Source organism: Hakea prostrata, chromosome 1, assembly GCF_041222555.1.
Source record: "Hakea prostrata isolate BN-2017 chromosome 1, UWA_Hpros_2, whole genome shotgun sequence".
Lineage (NCBI taxonomy): Eukaryota > Viridiplantae > Streptophyta > Magnoliopsida > Proteales > Proteaceae > Hakea > Hakea prostrata.
The window spans coordinates 21,581,272-21,608,394 of record NC_142600.1 but is presented as its reverse complement, the minus strand read 5'-3'; the positions used below and the strand labels follow the sequence as shown (position 1 = coordinate 21,608,394).

At 36.7% G+C, this 27,123-nt stretch overlaps 3 protein-coding genes and 1 pseudogene across 4 annotated transcripts; 2 read left to right on the top strand and 2 right to left on the bottom strand.

Annotated features, from left to right (window-relative positions):
* Positions 1-66: 66 nt before the first annotated feature.
* Positions 67-2,872, bottom strand: LOC149028246 (Protein phosphatase 2C family protein). Its single transcript, XM_089169615.1, has 6 exons — positions 2,600-2,872; positions 2,295-2,405; positions 1,622-1,900; positions 1,246-1,507; positions 754-902; positions 67-275 (listed from the first exon to the last, which is right to left on the bottom strand). The coding sequence occupies exons 2-6, from the start codon at positions 2,331-2,333 to the stop codon at positions 138-140; spliced, it is 867 nt and encodes a 288-aa protein (XP_089025741.1). The 5' UTR covers positions 2,334-2,405; positions 2,600-2,872; the 3' UTR covers positions 67-137.
* Positions 2,873-4,743: 1,871 nt separating this feature from the next.
* On the top strand, positions 4,744-15,251 carry LOC149028245 (endoribonuclease). Of its 2 annotated transcripts, XR_016175709.1 has the most exons (13): positions 4,744-5,061; positions 5,181-5,252; positions 5,841-5,920; positions 6,658-6,883; positions 7,000-7,032; positions 9,352-9,434; positions 9,528-9,600; positions 9,892-10,234; positions 10,495-10,826; positions 12,064-12,401; positions 13,136-13,475; positions 14,368-14,650; positions 14,761-15,251. XR_016175709.1 is itself a non-coding variant. In XM_089169590.1 (12 exons), exons 1-12 carry the CDS (start codon positions 4,984-4,986, stop codon positions 14,581-14,583), a joined length of 2,214 nt encoding a protein of 737 aa, XP_089025716.1. In that variant the 5' UTR covers positions 4,744-4,983; the 3' UTR covers positions 14,584-15,251. The 2 variants fall into 2 exon arrangements, 1 of the variants encoding a protein (XP_089025716.1); XM_089169590.1 differs by having other exon boundaries at positions 14,368-15,251.
* Positions 15,252-16,284: 1,033 nt separating this feature from the next.
* On the bottom strand, positions 16,285-18,669 carry LOC149028244 (large ribosomal subunit protein eL14z-like). The gene is made up of 5 exons (XM_089169581.1): positions 18,569-18,669; positions 18,371-18,472; positions 17,212-17,341; positions 16,894-17,006; positions 16,285-16,637 (listed from the first exon to the last, which is right to left on the bottom strand). Exons 1-5 carry the CDS (start codon positions 18,569-18,571, stop codon positions 16,584-16,586), a joined length of 402 nt encoding a protein of 133 aa, XP_089025707.1. The 5' UTR covers positions 18,572-18,669; the 3' UTR covers positions 16,285-16,583.
* A 4,791-nt stretch (positions 18,670-23,460) lies between these two features.
* LOC149028243 (uncharacterized) lies at positions 23,461-24,288 on the top strand (annotated as a pseudogene).
* Positions 24,289-27,123: the final 2,835 nt, after the last annotated feature.

The window sequence follows — 27,123 nt, the reverse complement described above, 5'->3', positions numbered from 1 at the left end:
AAAATTTAGCATTATCTGAACTGCTACTTGACAGATTAGGTTGATAATACAAAATTAAGGTAAGGCAACCTCATGCTCAGCCAACCAAAGTAACAACAAAAATCCTGTATAAGGTATCATAATAATTACCTGTTATTTCAATCAAAGCGTATGACTAGACAAGAAATTTGGCTTCTGCTCATCCTTGTTGAAGCTTCCTTTGCCAAGCACTCTGCAGCTTCCTGTGGATCATCAATATGCCTGATGAGATTCACTGCTTCCTGGTTATTCATAACCTGGAGGCAACAACCCACAAATATATCAGAAAAACAAAGGTTCTGCAACTGAAGTTAATGAAAAAAAATGTGAAGATTCTTTACAATTGTTACCCATTAATGAAACACACTAACTAGCTCATTCTGCAACATGGCTGGGAACGAGAGTAGCCCGCTTCCCCACGGCATTCTCATTCTACTTTCTAAGAATGCATGTTTCAGTTTGAAGCTGAAAATATGCTAGTTCAGGTGAACTGGGGAATTCATCATAATGAGCAAAGGCAATCTCACATCCTTGGTGTGGGAATTCAGTTATCAGAAAATGTTGCATTTCCATGTAAACAAAACGACCTTGAACCTCCCCCACCCCCAAAACAAATACAACTATGGATCACAATTATATTTTCATACTAACTACTAGATCAACTGTAATTAATTATGGTGTTTGGAAACAATGCCTGATTTAATAATGCCAATTAAATTACTGTTCTGCTTGTACCTCCCATATGCCATTGCTTGCCAGAATAAGAAACTCAGCATCAGAGTTAATGTTCTCAACACCAACAACTGCTCCTGAGGTGGAAGGTTTGCTGCCAGTGTTGCCATTTTCATATGCCAATACACGCACCTTTGGCATATGCCATGCGCCTACACAAAGTATATCATGCTCAAAGACAGTGATCAACAAGTAAAGAAGATCATAAATACTCAACTAAAATGAAACAGAGAAAACAGATTTAGTAAATGTTCTTTCTTGATAACAGAACAAAGAAGCTGTTTATGGAGCACCTTGTATGCAAGATGACATGGAAGCAGAAGAGCCTTTAGATGCCAGATGTTCAATAAACTAGGTTTCATAACAATTAAAAGGTCTAATAATGGCTTTGTCCTGAGTCCCAATATTAATTCCTGCTCAACTCCATTAACACTTTCTTTGGAAGAAGGGGAAATATATGAAAAATAGAGGAGGCCAAAGACAGTGAAGAAGTACCTTGAACTAGACCAAAAGACCACTGTCTCTTAGCCCTGCGACTGTGCCTTTTCCCTACCAAATGAGCCACACCATCTCTACATATAATGGCTCTATAGTCAGCCATGTATGCTGCTACCACCTTCTCTCCGTTTATCACAATGGCATATGTGGAACCCATTGTTGTTCTTGTCTCATTCTCACGCTCTCCCTCATGTAATTTTGTTCTTGTTGAAGAATATGCTTTTCTTAATGTTTCCTTGGTCTTGCTTCTAAACTGATTCTAGAAAAACAAATACTGAAAAATTGGTGACCCATGTTTACAGGGAAAGGGATAACAGTAATAGAAGAAGAAAGGACATTTAGTTAAAAATCATTCTTCTTTAATCATAAGTACCTCGTTCAGCTTCTTGTCAAACAGATGGGACTGCAAGTAACCAGTAACTGCATCACCCGTTTGAGGATTGAAGACCCCAAACATCCATACCTCTTGATCCTGGATTTCCTCCCTTCGTATCAAAACAGATTCAGAATCCAAGTATCCTGATTCTTCTCTTATTGATCTATCCTCAATCACATGGAACCCATGTGAGATGGGTGTCATCCATGAATGATTCTTCTGTGAAGCCTTCCTTTTACTTTTCTCCACATGAAGAAACCGAGTCACCGTGAAGGCCTACACCATAGACCACATACGCCATTGCAACAACATTAGTAAATCATGAATAATGTGAATGTCGACAGTCTATCTGCTATGATTTTATTTAGACTTTGCCATTCACAGACAATGAAGATGATGCAAACAATAAAGCACATTAACATATGCAAAAATTGGAATAAAACAGAATTCTTATTCTTAATTTGTCAAGTGATGATAATATAATAGATTAGAGAGTTCAGGTCATCTCCACAAAGGTGAATGACTTATGGGTTATATTGATTCCTGGCTCTGGTTTACATGTAAACTGTTCCTAGCAGACATGAAGATTACACAATCAGAAGTTTTTTAGGAACCCATAAACCAAGAACCGAAAACAAACTAGAAACCTAAGTAACAAATATACAGTTACCTTGAACTTGTTTTGGAGATCTTTTAACTTCGAACCCATGTTATGAATTTACCAGAGCTTGCAATCTATCTGAAAATATGATCAGATTCCCTCAAAACAATGAGAAGTAACCTACATAAGAGAGATTTAAGGGTCCAAACCTAGTCAGTACTTTTTACAAAGGAAGGGAAGGAAAATCAATGAACCAAAGAGAGGGAGAATCGAAATGGGTTCGTTCCCCTGTTGTCTCTCTGCTTTGGTCCCTCTGAAATAATGAACTTTTTCCAACTCTGAAACTCAAAAGCTAAACAAAACGTCTGTCTCACCTATTTTTGGGTGATCCACTAAATGGAGAATAGCCAATCCGAATTAGATTTAATTAGTGTTTTAACAACCATTGGAAGATTCATCATCAATAATAACAAGAAAAAGGATAATTCTCTGATCTGGAAATTAGTATCCGTTTCTGTTAGGATTGTTGATGACTTGGTGTTAATCAATCCCAAGGATAAAGGAGGTTTACTTTTACCAAATCAGTTTCCAACAATCTGAACTAAACTGACGCCTTGTGACTTGAACTAATTAACCAACTGATTGAAACGCTGGCATGGATGACTCGTTCTCTTCTGGATTTGGATTTGGATTTGAATCCAGAAAAAAGTGTAACTAGACGTAATGGCTACTCTTAATGGCGTTTACTTTCTGCTTCAGCACATGGATACTTGGATCCGTTCATGCATGTGACCGGGGCACCACGTGAGAATGAACCAACCTGGATCCATCTCTGATTTCAGTTTAAAGATTTCTCAAAACTGCTAAAATGGCATTTCTTCTTCATTAAGGATTCGACACTATAATTGGAATTAAGGATTTGTATCTTGTCTATTTCTGACATGGTCCATTTTCATCCATTTTCCTTCCGATTTGTGAGGCATGTCCAAAAAAAAATAAAAAAAAAAATCTAACAATCATGTTTTTCTTTTTTTGTCTCCATGTTAGAAATGGACACGATAAATGTTGCACGCAAATCTAACATCTCCAACAATCCATGCATGACTCCAATTAGTTTTGATTTCCTTGGAACAAATAAAGGTGAGTGCAAGCCAGGCTCTAGTGATTAGGAAGCCACCTCAGAAGGTTAATTTATATCCGATTACAACAACATTGTGTGATAGGGCCTGAAAACTGTTCAAGCAATGCAACTTAAAGGAAGTTATGAAAGTAAATGAGCATTATCATTAAATGTTGTAGGTAGAAAGTTATTTTTTTTTGGAAGCTAAGGTTCATTCGGGCCAGCTTGTGCACACCTTGATTACATCCTTAGGAGGAGAGACGCTGTCTGCAAGCATTGAATCTACGACCTCTCCACTGATAAGCATAGATCTCTACCATTCTACCAACCTTGCGTTGGTCGTAGGTAGAAAGTTTATACACCTAAACATGACATTTGATAACACTATCGGATTATTCATGCGGGGTGATTTCTTGCTTGAGGTGCCACATTACGAAAATGGAAGTTTCATAGCGTCCCATTGAATGCTTGACAATAGGCATGGCTTCAAAGGCTGGACTTGACTACTTAATGCCTCTTTAGGCAAACAAAGTGGGTTCATGCATCTCAAGAAAGAGGATCGTGCCAGTGCTACTCCCAGCAATCAAAGGCCTAGATTTATTTTGAGGTCCATAGTAAATATGGACCATTGAATGAACACTTCATTCAATGATCCAGATTTTCTCTCGGCTCCAAAATGGATTTGGGCCTTTGACTACTGGGAGCAGCATTGATCCCAAGCAAAATCACAAGTAAGATAGAGGAAGAAATGTTCAAAATTGTTCGAGGCCAGCCAAATCACTCGACATAATCTTAATCTGGTTGAGCTGCTTGGAGTTGGTTCAGGTTTGCTTCAAGGGTTTATATGGTTCAAGTCCAATCCTCCATACTCAATGTATTTATGTACAACTGGCAAAAATCATTCCTAAAACTTCATTAGTGTTTGGCTCGCATTTTAGGCCTAAAATGCATTTAGGGCCTGTTTGGTTACATGAATCCAGAGATTTCAAATCTCTGGAATCATGAATCTGAGAATTATACCCGTTTGGTTGTAAAAATCTCTAAATTCATGAAATTTAGAGATTCACTTTTTTACACTAAAAACGTGAATTTGTAGATTTATGGGTAAGGGATGAAACCGAGTTTCGAAAGCTTATATTTGAACATTCACAAAATCCGTCGATCAATAGTTTTTAGATGATCCTCTATTTCATTCCACCCAAACATCTAATTTTATAAATTATAACTCCAGAGATTTGAAATCTATAAATTTGAATCTCGTTTGATCTCCCTCGTCCAACGCCCGCACAGGGGGCTTGGTCAAGCAAGCATAGTTGAGCCTCAGGGTGTAACCGGTTCACTTACTAGGGTTTCAAAAATGAGCGAATCGGCGGGGAATTGGCTGAGACTGACTCCAATTTCTGGGGTTGTGAGTCGGAATCGTCTTGGACAGATTGCTGGTTCTATAACCGTGCTGGCTGCTTCATACAAAATCCTTTCAGCTCGACTGCGTCACAACTGTGTTCCAAAATCTTCCATCTCGATCGATTGGGAATCAATCAGAGACAAAGTCAAGAAGAGTTTTTTATCTGTTCCTATTATCTGAGCTGTGTTATTTCCCTTTCTCTTTTGCTGAGTTTTGCTTGTTGCACTGGGGAGATGAAGGTGGTTGGGTTAGTTAGTGGAGGGAAAGACAGCTGCTATGCTATGATGAAATGTATCGAATATGGCCACGAGGTTATGCTCTTCTTCTTGGTTTTCTATTTTGTTGGGTAATTTCTGAGTATCGTTTCCAACTCTTCAGTGTGAGGGTTCTATTTTCTAACTTAAAAAGCAAGTATTTTGTTTGGTTTCAGATTGTGGCGTTGGCAAATTTAATGCCTATCGATGAATCGGTCGATGAGTTGGATAGTTACATGTACCAGACTGTGAGTCTCCTCTCTCTTCTCCCTCTAAAACTATATTTGTTTACATACACACATGTGGAATGAACTTAAAACTATTGATAACTAAACGAGGAATCCACTGCATTGCTGTAGCTATACAAAAAAATGTGTCACCTAGAAATGGGATAATTGTCATAAGCACACTGTCTTTACAACCCAAAGGAGAAAGAGAAAAGAAAAATTCGAACTTTCTGCTATGAAGCTGTGTTATTAAGTAGGAATAAGTTCAGTTTGCTTGGATTTTCCAATTTGTGAGATTTATACTGAGAATTACTTTGGCTTAGCTCATTTATTGATCCAGTAGCGCTTTCAGTGATCAATGGGCAGGTGGGTTCATGGCTAGTGGGGTAGTGACTGGTAACTGTGGTGCTTGTTCTTGGGTCTATTCGCTGAGAATAAAGGGCAGCAAATTGATTTTGACGGGGAATTTGCTTAGGCTTGTTTTTCTGTCTAGATAATGATTATAAGGGACTTGTGTTTGAGTATTGTTTCTAATACTGTCTTTCAGAGCTTGTGCATTTATTTTATTTTTATATTATGTATTTAGTATTTATTTTTTCTGTTTCTCAGGTTGGACACCAGATAGTGGTTAGTTATGCTGAGTGCATGGGTTTGCCATTGTTTCGAAGGCGAATAAAAGGATCTATGAGGTAGGGCCTTTTTTTTTTTTTTTTTTTTTTTGGGGGGGGGGGTGTGTGCAGGGAGGAACCTCCTAGAGAAATTCTTCTGTTTTTTTCAGCGTCCACATTCAACAGACCACTCACCACCATGTATATTCGTAGTCATTTTGCTTGTGGATCCTCTATTTGCAACACATCACTCACCAGTATAAATGCGGGTCTCCATTGCACATGGATAGATTCTTTCCGTAAACTTCCTATCATCTTTTCACTACTGCTACTTACAGTCAAAATAGTTCTGATTTCGTTCCACATATCCTGGCATCAGCCCTGTTTTATTGCTTGAGTATGTGTTCCCTCTGCATCATCTGTGCCACTCTATTTTTGCTTTCAACCTACTAATTAATTCTCCCTCTTAATGGAGGATATCCTGTATGACATATATGCTTAGGAGCTGCAATTGACTAGATGCATGCTGTTAGATGTCCTCCAAAGTCCAAAGACAGCATATGATGTATGTGGAGCTGCCATTAAAATTATTTAACATTCCTCAATTAAAGTTTGAATTGCTTTTTGGACCCACTATCCCTCAAATTAGAAATTTGAACATTAACATCGAGAGATGTTCTTCATTAATCTGTTTGTCTAATTGAATAATATAATCACTGTGTTGTTTCAGTTTCCCTTACAATTTTTGGTTTTAGTTGATGGCTCTTCATCTTTTCCCTCGTGTGTTTTTGTTGCTTTTCTGGTGCTGTTTTACATAGGTATCAGAACCTTAGCTACAAAATGACCCCAGGTGATGAAGTTGAAGATATGCTTATTTTGCTGAAAGAAGTCAAAAAGCAAATACCTTCGATTACAGCTGTGTCTTCAGGTGCTATTGCTTCTGACTATCAAAGGTTACGGGTGGAAAGTATATGTTCAAGGTTAGGGCTTGTTTCTCTGGCATATTTATGGAAACAAGATCAATCTTTGCTCCTTCAAGAAATGGTAATTTCTTTTGTAGTAATATGAAGGGTGGTCTTTTCTTTTCTTTCTAAATTTTAAGAATGAGAATATTATTTTCAGGTTGGAAAATAGTGTTAACCTGATTCTTTCTTTGATAGATAACAATGGAAATTGCTGCTATCACTGTAAAGGTAAATTTTTATTTTTTTTTATTTTAATCGTATTATGAAATTTTGTTGATGCTGTTCTCCATGGATGTGTTATCATCAGTGCAATGCAGTTGTCTCACTTGAATGTTTCTCAGAAGTATAAGCTTATTCTTACATAAGGTATCATGGCTTGTGTATGAAATAGGGGTGGTTGATATTATTTTAAGAGGCATAAGCCATAGAGTTAGTGAATGAGTTAAAGACACAGAGAGAGTTAGAGCCCAAATGAGTAGGTTTGGGGAGCATGGGCTTAGAAGTTTATGTTGAGTCGTGGTACGGAAGTTGTCTTAATATAAACAGGAAGTCTAGGTGCTAAGTCAAGTTTACCACTAGGGCCTGTAACCTGGTGCAACCCTTGCTTTCACAGGGTTCGAGTTGATCCATACGTTTGTCATTTTCGGACAAAGTGGGCACCCTTAGAGAGTTTTTTTAGCAGCTTTTGTGAAGCCTTTGTTCTCCGGCAGAAACCAAACTATTTTGGGTTTGGTTGAAACTTGAAAAATGACAAAAAGCTAGTATATTTCAGTTGTGAATTTTGATTGACCACTTTCAGAAGTCAAATGCCATAGTTTGGACCGAGACTTGAGAAGACCCTAATGAAGCATTGCTAGACATATTGAATATTTAGATTGTAAAAATCCACATCCAAAATAATAGTTTGAGTTCATACCTTAGGCATTTGGCCACGTACTCTTTACACATCCACTAGATGGCACTTACATTCAAGTGGCTTCACTCCCATGGTCTTCTTTCCATTGTAATTTTACTTGACATTGGACACATAAAAGAGAGTGTCAAACCCTATACGAGTGATCAAACTGACTGAACCAACATTTTTCTTTCAAGCTGGTTTCTTGGGGTATTATGAATTATGTCATTGGTTATAAACCACTTAGTACCAGACCAAAACTGATAATATTGAAACAAGAAAAAACTATAGCCTTTTGCCTTTTTATTTATTTATTTTTTATTCCCTTTCTTGTATATATATATATATATATATATGGTAAACCAAACTGGACCGTGCACACTAAGAGGAAACCGACATAAATCTAACCAAAACCAAAGTTAACAGAAATCTAGCCTTCTCCTGTCTGGCTGGTTTTGGCTTGATCCTAATCTTCAGAAAGAGACTGAAATTTGAATCTGGTATGCCCCCTATATCTTTTTGAGTGATCTTGAAACTGAAATATTCTGCGAAATTTAGGTTATTTCTGCTGAAATTTATTTCTGCTGAAATTAAATGTATTTTAGTGATAGCAGAGCCCTCACAGATTGCCAATTAATTTCAACTGTTATTCACAACAACTAGATCTTCATCGAACATTAATCAAAGATCCATGCACTCTCAACAGCATAAAACAGCTATGGCAATACTTTCAAGCATTTCTTCTTCTTCTTCTTCTTCTTCTCTTTTTTTTTTTTTTTTTTTTTTTTTTGGGGGGGGGGAGGGAAGGGAGGAGGTGGGGTTGTGAAGAACAGACACCTTCACAGAAGATTGGTTCCAACAAAGATCCTTCATGAATTAAACTCCTGGAAAGATGGAGCAGTGACTCAAAAAAAACTTTATGAAATCCGATACCAAAACATCAAGCTGAGTTAAATTGAATATCTACTATCTAATAACAAAATGTTGAAAGTTTGTGTTGGAGTCCCGCTCATGCACAAATAAAGCTGAGAGTGGTGCTTTATTCCATTTTCCATATAGAATTAACTTGTGACAGACTTCTCTCCCTTAGATGCCCCCCGGGGCACCTGGAGGCCCTGGAGGTGCTCTTATGAAAACCCCTACCTTTTCTCTACCTGGTAATTATGAATCTTTAAAATTCTATTATTCTACTTTTATAAAAACTAATGGGGGTGTTATGCCCTTAACTGCTTTACATTGAAAACAAAGCTTCGTATATTCTGAATTCTGATATGTGATTAATGGCAGACAGAACACTACTTCCTGTTCACTTAAGGATTATAAGATTTTGGTTGATATCTACATAATCCCCCTTCCATATCTATGTAAGGCTACAGTGTTATAACCAATAATTTCATGATATTCATGGGTAATCTTGGCTTCTATTGGTCCCCACCTGCAAAGGTGCACTCTTTTATATGCAGAGTACATGGAGTGCTGTAACAGAAAATGTCTGATGTTGACTGTATCATTTCCTATCAAGTTATACCACTTTCAGCAAATAACACAGGAATTTCATCTAAGTGCTTCTGGATCTGTTTTTCATTTTCACAAATGTGGTGGTTCATTTTCTTTGATAGTTTGTGCTTAGAATTGTTAATTATAACTCATAGGTTGCAGCCATGGGATTGGACCCCGCAAAGCATTTGGGTAAGGAGATCTCCTATTTGCAACCTCATCTGCTTCGATTGAAAGAGTATGTCTGGCATATGTCATTTACTTCTTTGACCCCCCCCCCCAAAAAAAAAAAAAAAGTAGGAAGTTGATGCTGAAACTTTTGTTGAGGCAGGTCATATGGAATAAATGTGTGTGGTGAAGGTGGGGAATATGAAACACTTACACTTGACTGCCCTCTTTTTAAGGTAAGCTTGTCCTCCATTGCTTGTCTCTTCTCATTTGTTAATGAGATTGATCTTGCAGATCCTTCAGAGCTGCAAATTTACCTATTGGTTTCAACTTTCAACATATTTCCCTCCTGGATTTTCTTTTCTGGAGAGAGTGACAGAGATTTACATAACTGTTTTGTTGTTTGTAACTTGGTTTTTTTGCAACTTTAACATAATTATTTTTCACCTTGGTTTTGTAAGAAATTTGGAAAAGGTTCTAGTCTTCTTTTTAAATATTTATCAGGATTTAACATATGGAGTTTCCAGAATGCTCGAATTGTCCTTGATGAATTTCAAATTATACTGCACTCGTTGGACTCAATAGCTCCTGTAGGGGTCCTTCATCCCTCAGCTTACCATTTGGAATATAAAAGGGAGCACACTTCTTTCAGCGACTGTAAGGGGACGAATACCTGCTTGGAGAAAGTGGGTTCTGTATGTGAAGTTGAAGGAGACTGTGTCCCTGAATGCGAACCAAAATTCTTGTCTACAGATTCAGTAGTTGATTTTGGTGAAACTGCTGAGATTGGGCTTCACATTTCAAAAAGTAAAAGAGATGATACATTTTCTATTGGTTGCTGGATAGAAGGTTCTTCCAGAATGTCTGAAGGTAAAGATTTTGTTTGTCTGATATCTTATTCATGAGATAAGGTGATGATTTCTCATTCATTAGCAACAGTTTTGGTACATAAAATTGTGGATCGTGCTATAGAACTGCACATTCCATATACTAATATTGATGAGATAATTTCTCTAGAGAAAGCCATTCTTTATTTTACTTCCAACTGTTTATCTTCAGAGGAGGAGAGCCTTATTTTTGCATTTTAAATGAATTTTTTGTCCAGTGACATAAAAGTTTATAACTGGCAGGTTTGCAAAAGGATCTGACTGCTGTTCTTCATAGAATTGAATCACAACTTGCAGTAGATGGTTTTGGATGGGTGAATGTTCTATATATTCATCTCTACATTGCCAATATGGACGAATTTTCTCTTGCGAATGAAACATATGTGAGGTTTATTACAGAGGAAAAGTGCCGCATTGGTGTTCCATCCCGCAGTACTATTGAACTGCCCTTAGCTGAAGTGGGTCTAGGAACAGCATACATTGAAGTATTAGTGGCAAATGACATCAAGAAAAAAGTTTTGCATGTACAAAGTATTTCAAGCTGGGCGCCTAGTTGCATTGGACCATACAGTCAGGTAAGATGAATTACAAATCTGCAGTCACTTCTTTAGTTGCTCGTGCACTGGTTACAAACATTTGTTATATCAGATTAGCAGTTTCTATGAACACCTTTCCAATGCACTGCATTTTGCTTATGTTAATTTAAGATCCCTCCCCCCTTTAATCCAATGCAGTGACCTCTTTTAGAATTTTTTTTTAAACAGAAAAGTGCTGCATTAGTGAAAACCTTATCATGTTGTAACTACTGATACCGTCTCATCAATTCCTTTCTCAGTTTCTCTTCTTCATTCTGTAACAGATTGCTTTGAAATCTAGGAGTATCAATCCAGTGGGTAGAGTTATTTTGGATGGTTTGACCTTGGATCTATATGTCTGGATCTAGAGCATAATGGATCCCCTATAGCCAAGATCAAGGCCAAATATTAAACGGTCTGTGTCCTTTGATGTGTTATCCTTTCAGGCTGCAATTGATCTACCACTTAACTTGCCTTCACAGGTTTCCTGTTTCAAACAAAGATACCCGTGTGCTTATTGCTTATTGCACTGAAAAAGGTTCAAATAGAGGAGAAACTGAAACGGAGGGAAAGGGGTTGAGAGAGAGAGAGAGAGAGAGAGAGGATGAGAATCAGTACCTGCATCTGGTCATTTGTGGAGATAGAGGGGGATCTTTATGCCATCAGAAGTAGGATGGAGTGGATGAACGATGAAATCCTCTTCAGTTCTCTTTTTTTTTTTTTTTGGGTAGAACTCTTCAGTTATCCTTGTGACCTGAAATATTGTTCTTAAAAAAGGGTGTTTAATCAGTTTCAGTTGGGTTTAGACGGGCTTTGGTCAATTTCTAGTTTTACCAGTCGGTTCCCATCATTGTAGTCAGTCCAACCTAGGACTAAACAGTTCTTTTAAATTTTCTCGGGGGACCAAACCAAAACCAAAACAAACATGAATCAGTTGGTTGGATGGTTTGGCTAATTAGATTTGGGCACAAATCAACACCATAATGGAAATTGAAGATGATTTCCTTGAAATTGTCTGGTAGGATCTGTTTTGGAATGGTACCTCTTCTTAAGGGAACAATATAATGGTTTGGTGTTCCCACCCAACATTCCCCTCCTGATCTTTCCTTGTATGGGTAGGGCTTGGGTACACCAGTGCATGTCCTTCACATCCATCCTTAATTGCTTCTATACATTAAGTAGCAGCTAATATGATCCTTCAGTTTCTGCTATCTAATGCTTGCTTTTTGCCTTTCAGGCAACCTTGCATAATGAAATACTTCATATGGCTGGGCAGTTGGGACTTGACCCTCCCACAATGACACTTTGCAGTGGAGGCCCCACTGCTGAACTGGAACAAGCACTAAACAACTGTGAAGCAGTCGCTGAGTGTTTCAACTGTTCTATAGCTTATTCTGCAATTACCCTTATTATTTACTGCTCAGCATCCATTGCTTCTGATCAGAGAATCAATATTCAAGAGAGGCTGGAAACATATATAAGAGAGAGAAAACTAGATGAGTTAGATGATGGGAGTGTCTCTAAGGTGTCAAATTCAGTTATTCTTTACATTCTTGTTCCTGACCTGCCAAAGAGGTATTTCTTTCTTTCTGTTGATTGTATGATTTTGATATGTCATCATTAGGCTTCAAGACAAAAGCCTGCTTTTGTTTTGTTTTGGTGTCTGATACTTCCTTTTTGTCTTCAAGGGCTAACCTGTTGATCTATGCCAGCTAAATTTTCATGTAGGGACTTAAGGGGTTAATTTTTCCAATAGAATGGTTTTGACCCACCTTGGTTTTGCCACATGGAAATATGAGAAAGCAATACCAACTATTGAATAACTACAGACTGGATTTGACTTTGTCCCAATTTAATCATGCTTTTGATCATTTTCCAACAGCTTGACCTTTTCTTCACTTTTAAAAGCTTTTACTTACCATGCAGTTAACTCTGCATTGGGTACCCTTGGTACTAGCTGCCAGTGAAATTTGGGCCTTACTTGATCTGCCACATGGCTGATACTAGGGCTGTACTGGAAGTCTGTTTTCTGTTGGCTGCAAGAAAACAGACCAGACATCTTCGACATTGCCATGTAGTGTTTGCCTTAATTAGCTGTAGTAAAAAGCAATAACATTAGCACTAATTCTTTAACAATTGATGCATCATTCAGCCTAATGTACCTGCTTTGGATTTTCTTTTCCTGTGGTCATTATAGCCTTTGTATTCTACTCATGTCGTCTATTGGTTTATATTGTCTTTTTTTTTTTTGGATGAATAAATATTGTCTTTTTTAGTACTCATTAATAGTGGATGTGTTACATTTCCAGGGCACTAGTGGAAATAAAACCTGTCCTTTATGCTCAAGAAGATAAGGAAACCCGGCTACACACTGACGTGCAGGGCCCATCTTGCTTCACTTCACCTAATCACTGGGGCTTTCAGCACTCATGCTGGCATGAATCTTGTTACAGGAAATGCGTTATTCATGGAAAAATATGTTCAGTTATCCTCTGCATTACGAATGAACTTGTCACAAAGATCTGCTCTGATTCTCTTGATTGCCAGTATTCAGCCAAAGAGAAAGATATGCAGAGGATAACGAGGTTTTGTCTTTATCTTATTGATAAAGTATTTCTGGAGGATAGCTTCTCCTGGGAAGACATTACGGTTTGTTTCTCTCCTTTACAGAAATCTCATGTTCCAATAAGGATACTTCATTATGTGGCACTGCTATTTTTATACTTACAGCTTGTTAGAGATCTGCTTGATGTCTCTAGTTCGTTAACATGCTAGCAGATTTTGTTTGTCTGAACATACATACAGCCTGGAAATGTGAAAAGAAGTAGAACAATGATGAGCCTCTTTTGCTGAGCAGTTTATTTTTGCCCAACAAAGAATTTTTGGGATAGGACAAAGGCAATCAAAAGAAAGTGAATTCCCTACTATGCTGTGTTTGGTAATATATCTCATGAATCAAATAATTAAATACATGGCTGCATCTTGGACCCTACGGATGTGGGTGTGCCACATCAACAGATATGCTAATATAGTTGTCCACAGCCAACCTAAAATTCGGAATTGGGAGCACACAATCAGAATGTGGGAGAGCTCGATTCATTTTTTTGTATGCAGTGATCATCTGGCTGCTGAAAATTGGCTTGTTTGTCAGTGTATTTCTTTGTGGTATTTGATGGCTGACAGAATTGAAAATGACTACCACTGCTCATGGTCTGCTCTCTGCTGTAGACCAGCCTGCTTGGATTTTGGCAGGGTAACATTTGGTACATATTACCATTTGTTTTTGGTCTGTCATTTATTCATTGATACTTGTGGCTGATTGGCATTTCATTCATGGGGGACTATAATGATCTGCTGTTACTGTTTACTTTTTTAGATTAATTGGGTTTGTATAATCAATCTTTAACTAGGCGTAGTAGATTTCTTGATATGCATTTGCCTATTATTAAGCATTGGATCCTCTAAGGTTTTGTTCTACATTATCTTTGTTTTCTTTTTTCTGTTGCCCTTTTTTCATAACCTGTTTCCTTTTCGTTTGCAGAACATGAGGTTTTACTTTCCAACGAGCCTCTGTATGTCTGCAGACATGTTGTCCCTGATAATCACAGATGCCTTCTCTGAATTTGCCAAAGTGAGTCAAAGAATCAGTGTGAGTGATGTGCCCGTCTTTAATGTTGTTCCTGTCTTGGGTGCTGGTCAATCTGTGACATCCATGGATGATGTAATCACTTGCGAAGTGTTTGCCCTGAAACCCTGAACTTAATGTCATTTGAGTGAAGATGGTTTCTGAGCTGATCTCCGGTGTAATTTGCTGTGACAATCAGGTTTTCTTATTTTGAAATATTATTTCCTTGTGCTCTTTATAATTACTTTGTTCTTATATGAAGTACTTGTTTCACATCTATCAAACCAAAATTTGGTGAGTTTTTGACAGTGGTGATGATGGATGGATGTTTTAAGATACCAACCAGTGTTCTGCAACAAAGACAATCTAAGTGCTTCAGTCAATGGGCTCACTGTTTGAACAGTTTCCTAAAGAAGCACTTGAAGCATCTCACCAGCATATTTGATATTCCACGCCTTGGTGTGTTCAAAATCGTCAGATTAATGCACAAAGATTGAAGAACTATGGGAACCTAGCATGGTGACAATGCATTGCCTGCTGCTACACTCCTGAAAAACTACCACTGTGACCTCATGGTTTAATTGAAGGATAATTTATCCAGCCTTCTCTATGTCAGGATATTGTATACAACTCAAATTAGAAATCGAATGATCACAAAATAGCAGTATTATTGCATGTCCTCTTTTTAGCTAGTGACGCAATGATTTATTATTGTTGGATTCAATAATAAAAAATATCTTTACCTTACCTGAAGAAACACGGAAAAGATTGTAACATCAAGTGTCAACCAGAATTCATAGTATTCTAATGTTCTTTGTTCTTCAAGTTTGAATTCATACTAGTATAGTAAGTGAAGGGAGAAAGAATGCCAACTCTTTTATCTTTTCCATTCTATGTGGAAACTGAACGGAATTGCTCTCTCACTTATTGTTAGTTTGGAGGTCCTGGATCCAAGGTGAGGATAACGGCCAAAATATCGGTTGCTTCTGCATGTAGTCGATGGTGTAGATTATGTCACGTAATCAAAATAAAATTGAACGGAACAGAATCAAGTGGCAGGGTTAAATTGTAAATATGTATTCCACTTTCACACGGTCTCAGCTTTCCCCGATCGCATGCATCAGAACCAAATGCATCGCCAGAGCTTACCAACCAGCACATCTGAGAACACCGCAGGTACTGAGAAAACAAGAACTAAGCTATATGACAGATCTATGGATTTCTATGAATGAGAAGAAGATAGCCAGCTTTAGTTCACGGTACCTAATCCATCCATCAAGAAAAATGGTGAACAAAATAAAACCTGCAAGAATTCAAGTGACAGGATGGAAAGGAGACTGCTGGGTTTGATCAAATTTTGATGAGCATTCTAAACATTTAGAGAGAGGCTTACTTTCTTTGTGCACCTAATTCATGATATACATTCGACAGGCCTCTGTGATGTTCTTCCGCCGACGAGGAGCTAACAACTCTCTAAGTGGTCACAACATGATTTTGCTGTGACTGGAACAAAATTTTCAACCCATCTTGTCCAGGGATGCGCAACTTCAGTGCTACACAATTAATGCACAGCATTGAGCTGCGTATGGTCCAGATGGAATGGATGGTCTTCGGTAAAATCTCGATCACCCGATTTGCATTTTTTTTTAAAACTTTTTCAACCACATCCAGACATGGTAGGCACCTTCAAAAAGCCAGTGGCTATTTACCAAGGCCAGAGGCGCCAACAAAATATTGTGGCAGAGGGAAGTGCCTTGCAAATTGCAATTGGAATAACTGATAATATTCCGGGAAAAGGGAATTCAGAATTGATAATACCAGCACACCATTATCTGTCAGGCTGGAACGAATACCAGTGGCAAGAACAAGATCCCTTACATGTTTAAGGCAAGAAACAGGCAATAGCCAAGAACTCTTTGAAGAATAATTTTTGTTGGTAGTACTCATGGAGAATAATTAAGTCTCATCAAAACTAATCATATATGATAGAATGGCTGGTAGTAGTTTCTCTTACACCACTCTAAAAAGAAGCAGGAAAAGAAAGAGGCGGGGGAGGGGCAACAAAAACAAAACCACTAGGCACTGCTGATTTCAGAAAAACAATGTAAAAATTGATTTGTTTACGATTCCGGTCAAGCGCTCTCCTTCTTCAGCTTTGCAAGCTCTTGCCTCATAGCTCCACCCCTCTGCACAAACACAATAACATTTCAAGCAGTGCAAAATCCATGCTATAATGCTACTCTCTGTAAATCTGATCCTCGCCAACAGACTAAGAGAGACTCAAAACAAATTGAGTTTCCAAATACAAGGATTCCACGAAGTGCTACTCTTCCAGGAATCTTCATCAACAGTCCTAGAGGAATTTCAAGCTAATAGCAATTTCCAAATAAAATGCAACGGAAATACCACATTCCAAAAATCAAAATGATCACTTTAACCAACCTTGATCTTTGCTAGCATGATTTTGAACCTGTCAAAATCATTTAGAGAGGCCCTTCTCTTTTGAACAATCAATTTCCTACCCCAAGAACTGTTCTCCCACTTGTTCTTAACATCTGCAAGTACAGTAGTGAATTTTCTACTCATGTTAATATGAGAAAGCAAACGAAATGATTTAACAATATTACAGATACACATCTGTTCTATAATCTAATTAATGAATAATAAACTGAACCGTAGGTACTTTTAGAGATTTAATCTGTCATGTAGGATAATTATTTTTTTCAATTCTTATGTATTGGAAACAAAATTTCCCCTCACCTCCTGACTCCATAGCCGCAATAAGAGTTTTCTTCTTTGGTACTCTCTTGATGTCAATGTTGATATCTGTCAGTGAGAGCCTCTTGAAATTCATTTGGCTTCTTACCATGTCAGGAGCATCAACGAGAGCCTGCCAAATTTATGCAAGACAGCATTGAGATATGGGTTACTGTACTTCTCAGAGACCATTGATTACAGGAAGGGTAATCTGGCTACATATTTGAGATGTACAGTATTAAACCAAAAGAGCCTTTCTACATAAGACCAACATGGTCACAAGGACCAATTGCAGTATTCCATACAAGTACAACACTGAAAGACATTCAAAGCCATGTTCCAAAGCTCTGTAGCTTAAAATAAAATCATCAAGTGAAATACTTGTGCTGATACAGAAATGCCATTCATGGGCTAAACCTCTTTTGTTTCTGACACGCACTTAATCCAATCTATGACACCGTTTAGGATGTCCAGATAACCCAAGCAATTAGATGAGGCATGGAAATTGAAGAAATTCCAGAAGTTACAAAGGAAGCTCCAAGTTCATATCGGTCATTAGTTAAGGCTGTCAGTCAAACTCAATTAAACATGATCTCCCATTGTTCTCAGCAGCTAAGTGGTGGAGCAGTGGACTGTTAACTGACTAGTTTAGGTTCCAATCCTACTAGGAAAGATCTGATGCATTCTGAATTCATTTAATTCAGAATGAAAATACTGATTTTGACATTAGGAGTAGGTAATTTGATTACCATCTCGAGGAACTGTAACCTGAATCTCTCCAATCGACGAACTATAACCCACAATCGGATTGGTTGGTTCCCTATGCCACTAGCTCAGGTAAATCTACACATACGTTAAACAGAACAATTGAATCAAAATGTCGCTTCACGGGATAAGTGATGTATCAGAAGCAACCCAATATTATCCCCACGCCCATCCAGTAAAAAGGACTAAGGCACGATAGTGGCCGATTGAGCACAGCACTGATTAAGTTAGCATTTCTGGATTTCTCATCTTCCTTACAGATTTTCAAACTAAACATGATTAAGTTGATTCTACTTTAAAAGCAATGAATGATTCAGTAACAAAAGAAAATGCACATGATAGGAGAATGGCTGCAGATCTGAGCAGGACATGACATTGAGAATCAAAAAATACATACACGATTCTGGTCGATGACATCTACTATGACGACTAGTCGCCCATAATCCTTGCCGTAGTTTACAAGTGCAACTCTCCCAATCTCTACATACCGCTTGAAAGGCTGCAGAATCAAACCAGAAACGAAGGGCGTTAAAAAGGGAAATTCATGAGAAACAGTGAACGTAAACGAGATTAAAGAATCTGCTCCGCCGATTACCATTATCGAAGCTGTGTTCGAGAGACGAAGTGTTGAGAGAGACTAGGGTTTTTCCACTTCTTCGGATTCAGAAGAATTTCAGGTAGGGTTTCTACAACTTTAAATAGAAAACGTGGACATGGCGATTCCTTGGCTTTGGCTCAGCTCAGCTGGACTTTGAAAACACAGAACCGGATATGTGTTCAGTGAATCGGCCGATTTGGTTCGAAATTGGCTGACCTGGAATAAAATTGTAGTGGCCCAAAGCCAGATCACCTTGAATCGGATCAATCCGCCAAAAATCGCAGACCCATTTGATAACCCACTCAGAAGCTGTTTTCAGTGTTTCTTTGTTCCGGAAAAACATAAATTTTGGTTAAAATCTTTTTGGTAAACAATTAAACATGCGTTTTTTTTTTCCTGGTTATTTTGGAAATTAAAAAAAGTAAGGACCTCTATAATCTAGTGAAAATTTTTTTTTGGTGCTTCTTGCTTCGAAAAGTAGAAAAACCAGCCGAAAACCATTTTATTTCGCATAATTTTTTGCAACATAAATTGAACACATATTAGGTTTAGTTTTAGAAGGGGTATAGATGGAATTTGGCATTCAAAATGTAACAATCGCACATTTCGTAACAATTTCCAAATTTGTTTCAAGAAACAAATTTTATCAAACCCCCATAGGTACTTCTACTTTCATAAGCAAGTTTTACCAAATGCCTCAAATTATTTTTATGAGTATTGGGGTTTTAACATAGCTCTCTTTCCTATTTGAATTGAAAAATCTTAAATATAATTTTTTTTTCATGGATTTTGACATTCTAAGATCATAATGATGGTAGTAGATATTTCAAGATCTTCTCTCAAATGATATTTCAAGAGATTTTTTTCCTTGTAAAATTTTTTTCTTTATTTTTTTTCTAATTTTATTAATATTGTAATATAATTTTTTATTTTACATCTATACAAAACAATTTTAAAATTTTCTTTTTCTTTTTCTTAAATTTGTAAAATCAAATAGGAAATAGGTCATTGAAAAGAAAAACACGGAAGAGAATTTCTCCCAAGGATCATATTATTAATGGTAAAAGATATTTTGGGATTTTTTTTACCAACATTTAATTTTATAGAGTAGTAACAAGAAGAAGAAGAAGAATTAAACAAACTAAAGCTAGTTATGTCGATAGTGGCTAAGTTGGAATTGATTCATGTCCAGTGCACTATAAAGGGCCTGTTTGGTTACATGAGTCTGGAGATTTTAAATATCTAGAGATTTCAAATCTATGGAGTCATAATTTATAAAATTAAATGTTTTGTTGTAGAATGAAATCAGTGGATTCATCCTAAAAACCATTTGATCGACGTGATTTTTGTGAATGTGCAAATGTATAGTTTTTTTGAAATCTCTGGATTTCACCCTTTACTCATAAATCTACAGATTCAATGGGTCTAGCTTATTGATATGTTCTAGAAAAACTCTATCTAATTGAATCCATTTGATTTCTCTTTACCGACAAAACCCGTACTCGAAATATTCTATTTTTTATTATTTCTATTTCGAGTACGGGTTTTTCTGGTCAAAGCATATCTTGTTTTTACCACGAATTATTTTCCTTGGTTAACAATAATTGTAGTTTTTCCGATATCCGTGGGTTCTTTAATTTTCTTTCTTCCTCATAGAGGAAACAAGGTGATTCGCTGGTATACTTTATGTATATGTTTATTAGAACTCCTTCTAATGACCTATGCATTCTGTTATCATTTCAAATTCGACGATCCATTAATCCAACTCGAGGAGGATTCTAAATGGATAAATATTTTTAATTTTCACTGGAGATTAGGAATTGATGGACTTTCCATAGGACCCATTTTATTGACGGTGTAAAAATGTGAATCTCTAAATTTCATGAATCTAGAGATTTTTACAACCAAACGGGTATAATTCTCAAATTCATGGATCCAGAGATTTGAAATCTCTGGATTCCTGTAACCAAACAGGGCCTAAGGAATCTAGAGATTTGAAATCTCTGGATTCATATAACCAAACAGTCGGGGTTTGGTTTTCTAAATTGTTTCATTTTTAAGGGATAATTACTGTTGTCACGCAGTATTATAACTTAATTACTACTTTATCCCCTAAGTTTCGTGAAATTACTAATCCAATATTGAACTTTACTTGTAATTATTGTTGCCCCCTACCATTAAATCCGTTACTTAAGTGATGATGTGACAATTTTTATTTATTTAAATTTTTTAAAATAATTCTAAGATTTTATTTTACTTATTTATATTTTATATTAAATTATAGAACAAATTGCACTGACACCCTAAAATGGAGGCTGTAAAGCACTGACACCCCATTTTATATTTAAAAAACACAGACACCCCAATTCATTAAACACATTAGTCTATTTTGTTAAGAAAATTGTTAACCCATTGTTTATTTATTTTTTTAATTCAAAAAATGCCCTTACCAAAATTTGAAGAAAAATTGAGGAGAAAAAGAAAGAAAAAAAATCCAATAACAATGTCTTCATCGATGGTTGTTATTCATCGAACTATTGTCCTCACTCACACACAAATATAACTCCACCTTTACTTCTCCATCCCAAAGAACAACATGTTTTTGTTGCAGCAAAGAAGAACACGAAAAGTTTTAAGTCCAAACCATCCCTTCTTCTATCTGCTCTTCTTGTTTTCCTAGTCTCCTCTACTCAATATTTCTTCCGTTCAGCAACCCACTAAAACCATTGTAGTCCTTGTCATGGAGAATCAATCCTTCGATCACATGCTAGCTAGGATGGATGAAAAATCTGGAAACCCAAGTATTAATGGGGTCACAGGCAAGGTATGCAACCCTGTTTCTACAAAAACCCCAGGTTCCCAATTCATCTGCTTCAGTGACGGCACCGAATTAATCGACCCTAATCCAGGCCACTCTTTTGAGGCTGTTAAGCAGCAGGTCTTTGGCTCTAGTCTCGTTCCTTCAATGTCTGGTTTCATCGAACAAGCTATAATCATCTCCCCTAACCTCTCCGATGCAGTGATGAACGGCTTCAATCCTAAATCGATACCTATCTATGAATCTCTAGTTCGTGAGTTCGCAGTCTTTGACCGATGGTTCTCTTTGAACAAGCAAAAAGGGTTGTTTGTTATTCATCGAATGATGGATTTTAATTCGTAATGGTTGTTTCAATTCACAAACAAGAAGAGCAATAAAATCATCAATTTCTTCAAAATAGAAAACCTATCATGTGACAGTGCAGAGAGACAACGGTTATAAGAAAATTTTCTACTCTTCAAATGTGCGTGGGGGGAGAAAACGACAACCCTAATTATTATTTTATTTTTTTTAGTAAATGAAAATAAGATTTCTTGGAGAATAAGTCAAGGGTATAGTAGTCTTTGCAATAATATAATTAACCATTCTAACAAAATAAGACTTATGTGCTTTTTAAAAATAAAGTGGGGGTGTCAGTGCTTTAATGCCTCCATTTTAAGGTGTCAGTGCAATTTGTTTTAAATTATAATATTACCTTAACAATTAATAAAAAGTTAACCCTAATTTGGTAGCTCTTTTTTTTTTTTTTTAATTATTTACTTTTTAGTTTGATGTTATCAATTTTAAGAAGTTCATACTTCCACTAGGTTTTCATTTATTTATCATCTAATTTAGCCTCGTCAACTTTAAAAAGTTCGTTTTCTTAGCTATTTAAAAAATAATTTTGATAATCTATTTTTGGAATTCAAAATAATAAGAAAACAACTTGGTACTTATATAGTTATTTTTATCTAAATGAGAATAGTTTTATGTTTTGACTTCTTAATTTTAGAATGATAAAATAGGCATTAAACATTCAACTGTAACACTCTTTAACACTGTTAGAACCATGGTACACTATGTCGGCGATATATTATATCGCCAACACAGGGCGATACATTGCCGTGTCGCTGGGGGGCGACATGACTCCCCCTAGCGACACGATATTTACAATATATCGGCGATATATCGCTACATTCGCATATAGCGGGACCCATGTCCGTCGACAACAATATGTGAAACATGAGCCATACTCAACATAATTGTATAATGAATTGTAAACTTTAGTACATTTATGTATTTGTGTTCTGTTTACATATTTACATTAGTTTATATGAATTTTTCAAACTTCCCGTTTTGCCCGCATATAGCCGGACAGATGCTAATTATAAAATTTAGATTATGTGATGTTTTAGGTCAAAATAACACTCCCAATGTGTTTATTGGCCTCAAATTAGATTACACGTCAAATTTCAGGTCAAAATGACTTGAAATACCCTTCGAAACAGGGGTTCGATTTTTTAAGTTGAATTATAGGCCGACATCTGGCGACATTTGGCGACATGTTTTGAAATTTAAAAGTCGGCCGACATCTGGTGACATGTTGCCCAAGTCGCCATGTTGCCATGGTCCGACACGGACCGACATGTTGGACCATGGTTAGAATTGAGAAATATAATAATAATTTGATATAGAATATGATTCTTTTATAATTAAACTATAGTATGGAAATAAAAATAATTATTCCTATTTTTAAATATTTGCTGCAAATACTTCAGAATTTAGAATCTAATTAGATTGTACTTGGAATTTAACAAACTAAAGATAGTTAGGTCGGTAGTGGGTGAATTAATGGAATTGATTCATGTTCAGTGTACTAAAAGGGTTTTCTACGCTGTTAGTATTCTTACCTTAAATACTGTTGAATTAAAACAATTATTGAACTGAAACACCTCAAGATGCCTAAATTGAGGAAGAAAAATAACGGGTAGTTCTTATTTATTGCCTTTTTCTGGGAAATCAATGTAGATATTCTTTCCAAAATATCCGATTTTGGCCATTAAAGCAGAAGAATATCCATTAAAAGGAAGCGATGCCAAAGTTGAATGAAACCCAGACAGTCATGGATGAAAAAGTTGCAGGAGGAGAAGGAAAAGAGCAAGGAGTGGAGATGGTGAGCCTGAAAGATCTCTCAAGGAAGATGGAAGAATTCGCAAAAGCAAGAGATTGGGAACAATACCATCAAAACCCCAGAAACTTACTCCTTGCAATGGTAAGTGGTCAAACAATTTCTCCTTGATCTTTTTTTTTTTTTTTTTCCTTTGTGGGTAGAAAATTCCCCACCATAAGGTTTGTCTGTGTTTTTGTTATTTTCTTTTCTTTTTTCATTTTGGGTTTTGTGTGAAGAGATTAGGGTTATGATTTGAAGATTGAGTGACATTTTTTATCCGGGTCTCAATCGGTTTAGATATGCAGATAGAGGACTGTCCTTTCCTCACACCCCTCCATCATATATTTAAGAAATAAGCACAATATGTGTTGGTTAGGTGTTAGAGAAGTACAATCCTTTATCTCTACGGATAGAGAATTAAGATTTGATCTAATTAGAGAGGATCTTATTTCGAGTCAAGAAAGATAGAGAGAGAGTTTGTTAATGTTGATGTTGACAGTTTTGTTATTTAACAATGCATAGATTGGTGAGGTTGGAGAACTATCAGAGATATTCCAATGGCGAGGAGAAGTTGCAAAAGGCTTGCCAGATTGGGAGGAATCTGATAAAGAGCATCTTGGAGAGGAGTTATCTGATGTGCTGCTTTACCTCATTAGGTTGTCTGATATGTGTGGTATTGATCTTGGAGAAGCTGCGTTGAAGAAAATTGTCAAGAATGCCATCAAATATCCACTCCCTAAGAGCTCTTAAAGCCTTTAAGGTTGCTATTACCATGGTTTCCAAGTATGAACAACCAAAGATAAACATTTTATCACAAGAAGGGTGGTGTATGGAGTTTTTTAATAAAATACTAAAATATTGAATTTTCTGATATGATTATTTACTTGGAATATTTTTCTTCATGATTGAGTATTCTTTGACTTTCAATGGACAACTTTCAAAGATTCTAAATATATAGCAAACTAGAGAATGATGCTTTGTCAAGGAACATTCTTCTCATATTTTAGTTTATATGCAAATGGTGGCGGTGGTAATCAGAATCCGAGCACCTCTTATGACGCAAGTTTGCAAAGATAGTGAGCGAAAAACTCCCCTATTCACCTGGAGTCCGAGGCGTGAGCGCCACTTTTCACAACTGGTGTTTTGACCTGGGGCGCTGTCGGGCTGTTGGCCTTGTCGTCCAACTTGGCCCCCCTTTCGCTGCCTTGGCTTCCTGCCTCGTCGCTTTCCCCTTCGTTTATAAGAAGGGGTTCGGGCTCTCTCTTGTTTGGGGCGGGGTTCTTTGGGTCAAGCAAACTTTGAGGATGAAAGCATAATTTCGATCACTTAAAATGGACAAATTCTAGTTGACTCACTTATGTGGAATAAATTATAAATGGTTTACAGCTTAACGTTTGGGGTTAGTGTCCAGTTAACTCCCAATTTCATAATCAAAATATCCTCCCATGAAATCTAAGGAAAAAAATTTACTAAATTATCATTGTTTCACTCTTTTTTTTTGTTGTTGTCAAGAAATAGCTTTATTAATTTATTCAACAAAAGCACCAAGCACTTAGCCTGAGCTACACATGGACGAGTTCACAATAAACGGTGGTGGTGTTGTAACCACCACACCTCGGCTTCTTTATTTTCTGATTGAAGGATATGGCTGAAAGCATAGTCTACAAATATCGACAACAGAGGGACGATGAAAGAAGTATCCTTGTTTGACTAAATACCCATTCATATATGTGAGTGAAGGAATCCTCTCTTTGGTCATCTCCTTTCTTCACCCAGCAAGAAATCACCCACCTATCGCGCCTTGCAGAAAATACATGAAGAGACATTTAGTCAAATAAAAATACTTTAGTAATTTTCTATGCTGATAAAGAATTTAACTTTGAATGCCTAACTTTATACAGAAAATCCCATTGGTTCAATCGTTTGGTCCAGTCAATTAATTAGAGACATCCAAATAGTGTGCATTCGAATGAATAACTCATAATTATGTATAGTAATAATTAACTATGAATCTATGTAATAATAAAGTGTTTTAGGTTTTTTATTTTTATTTATTTTTTTTCCTTGAAAAAATAATAATAAAATTTCCTCTACTGGGATAATAAGCTAGAGACTCATTAAGGGTGTTAATTCGGTACAGTACCAGTAATTCGGTTCGGTATTGTACCATACTGAACTTTAAAATTTCATACCGAAACCATTCCATACATATTTATATGGTACAGTATAAAACTGATAATTTTAAAAACAATTTGGTATAAAATCGGTACGAGAAAAACGACACAGTTCGATATATGAGACGGTATAATTTCGGTATGAAAAACTCATTTTCTAATATTTTAATTTGTAATGTTGCCACAATAACTAACGTATTGACTAGAACATATTAACATCATTATTTTTCAATTCCTTTTCCTTTCGCCTTCCGATTATTTCCTGAAACATTTTTTCATTCCTAAGAACCAGAAACTGAAATCTAGTAAAAGAGGAAAATGGTGGCTAGAGACATTCTTTCTTTTTGTTTGGGTAAGAAAAAAATTTCGTAGTTGAAATACTGACTTTTAGCTCATGGACTACACTAGATTTGTATTTTTCAAGAATAATGTCAAAATGGACTGGACCTTAAATTGGGACCAACCCAGGAATAATGTCAAGATGGACTGGGCGTTAAATTGGGCCCAACCCAACCTAGATTAAGGGTATCAAATCGGTACAATAATTCAGTATATGGCACGATTCAGTGTATGGTAATTCGGTGCAATATTTGGTACATACTGACAGTATGCTACCTAAAATGGAAACTGTACTATATTGAATTTCAAAAATGGTTTCAATACATATGGTACCGAATTTAGAAACTATGCGATATGGGATGGTTTAAAAGGCACGGTTTGGTATGGTAAAATGGAATCGATATACAATTGACACCCTTAGATATAATACGCCAGGTTTGTTTTATATTACAATAGTACTTCATAGGTAGACTAGCAACTATACAACATTAGAAAATGCAGTATAGACCCACGGGGGTTGGTCCAAGTGGTAAGCAGCTTGGTCTGCTTAAGCAAGGTTCCAGTATCGAAACCTTGTGGATGCAAAAAATCTCTGCTGAGAGACTCACCCACCACAGCCATGTGTGCGACCCGGGTCGAACACCGGATTAGTCAGGGCAAAGCCTTGAAAATCGGGGTTGACAAAAAAAAAAAAAAAATCAGTATAGTAGGTCCTACAGGGATAGATACGATATCGCTATGTAAATGCTATAAATTTAGCTCAATGGTTGTTTTAACTTTTGTTTGGCCAAAAGCTCAATTGTTGTTGAGTAACTGATAGACCAGAGATCCTCATCATTCCATAAATTTTAATTCTATTGACTCGAGAGTTGTTCGAGTGGTGATGAGTCTTCAACTAGCGGCTAGAAAAGAGGTAATGAAGAATCGACCATGTCATTTCCTTGATGGGTAATTAACGCGCAACATGTGCAATGTATGGTTGAAAATCTCGATCGAAATTTTGATCTCGAGCATTTGTTTTCGTAAGTGTTGAAACACACTTTTTGTGAAACAAACAACCGAGATCAAAATC

Coding starts and splice junctions, on each gene's coding strand:
- LOC149028246 (XM_089169615.1), bottom strand. CDS start 2,333: ATGGGTTCGAAGTTAAAAGATCTCCAAAACAAGTTCAAG. Junction 1,508..1,621: donor TTGACAAGAAGCTGAACGAG/GTACTTATGATT, acceptor TTGTTTTTCTAG/AATCAGTTTAGAAGCAAGAC. Junction 276..753: donor CAAGCAATGGCATATGGGAG/GTACAAGCAGAA, acceptor TGTTGCCTCCAG/GTTATGAATAACCAGGAAGC.
- LOC149028244 (XM_089169581.1), bottom strand. Junction 17,342..18,370: donor ATGTCATCGACCAGAATCGT/GTATGTATTTTT, acceptor TAAATTTGGCAG/GCTCTCGTTGATGCTCCTGA. Junction 16,638..16,893: donor TCATGCTAGCAAAGATCAAG/GTTGGTTAAAGT, acceptor GTGTTTGTGCAG/AGGGGTGGAGCTATGAGGCA.
- LOC149028245 (XM_089169590.1), top strand. CDS start 4,984: ATGAAGGTGGTTGGGTTAGTTAGTGGAGGGAAAGACAGCTGCTATGCT. Junction 9,601..9,891: donor TTGACTGCCCTCTTTTTAAG/GTAAGCTTGTCC, acceptor TGGAGTTTCCAG/AATGCTCGAATTGTCCTTGA. Junction 10,235..10,494: donor TTCTTCCAGAATGTCTGAAG/GTAAAGATTTTG, acceptor TATAACTGGCAG/GTTTGCAAAAGGATCTGACT.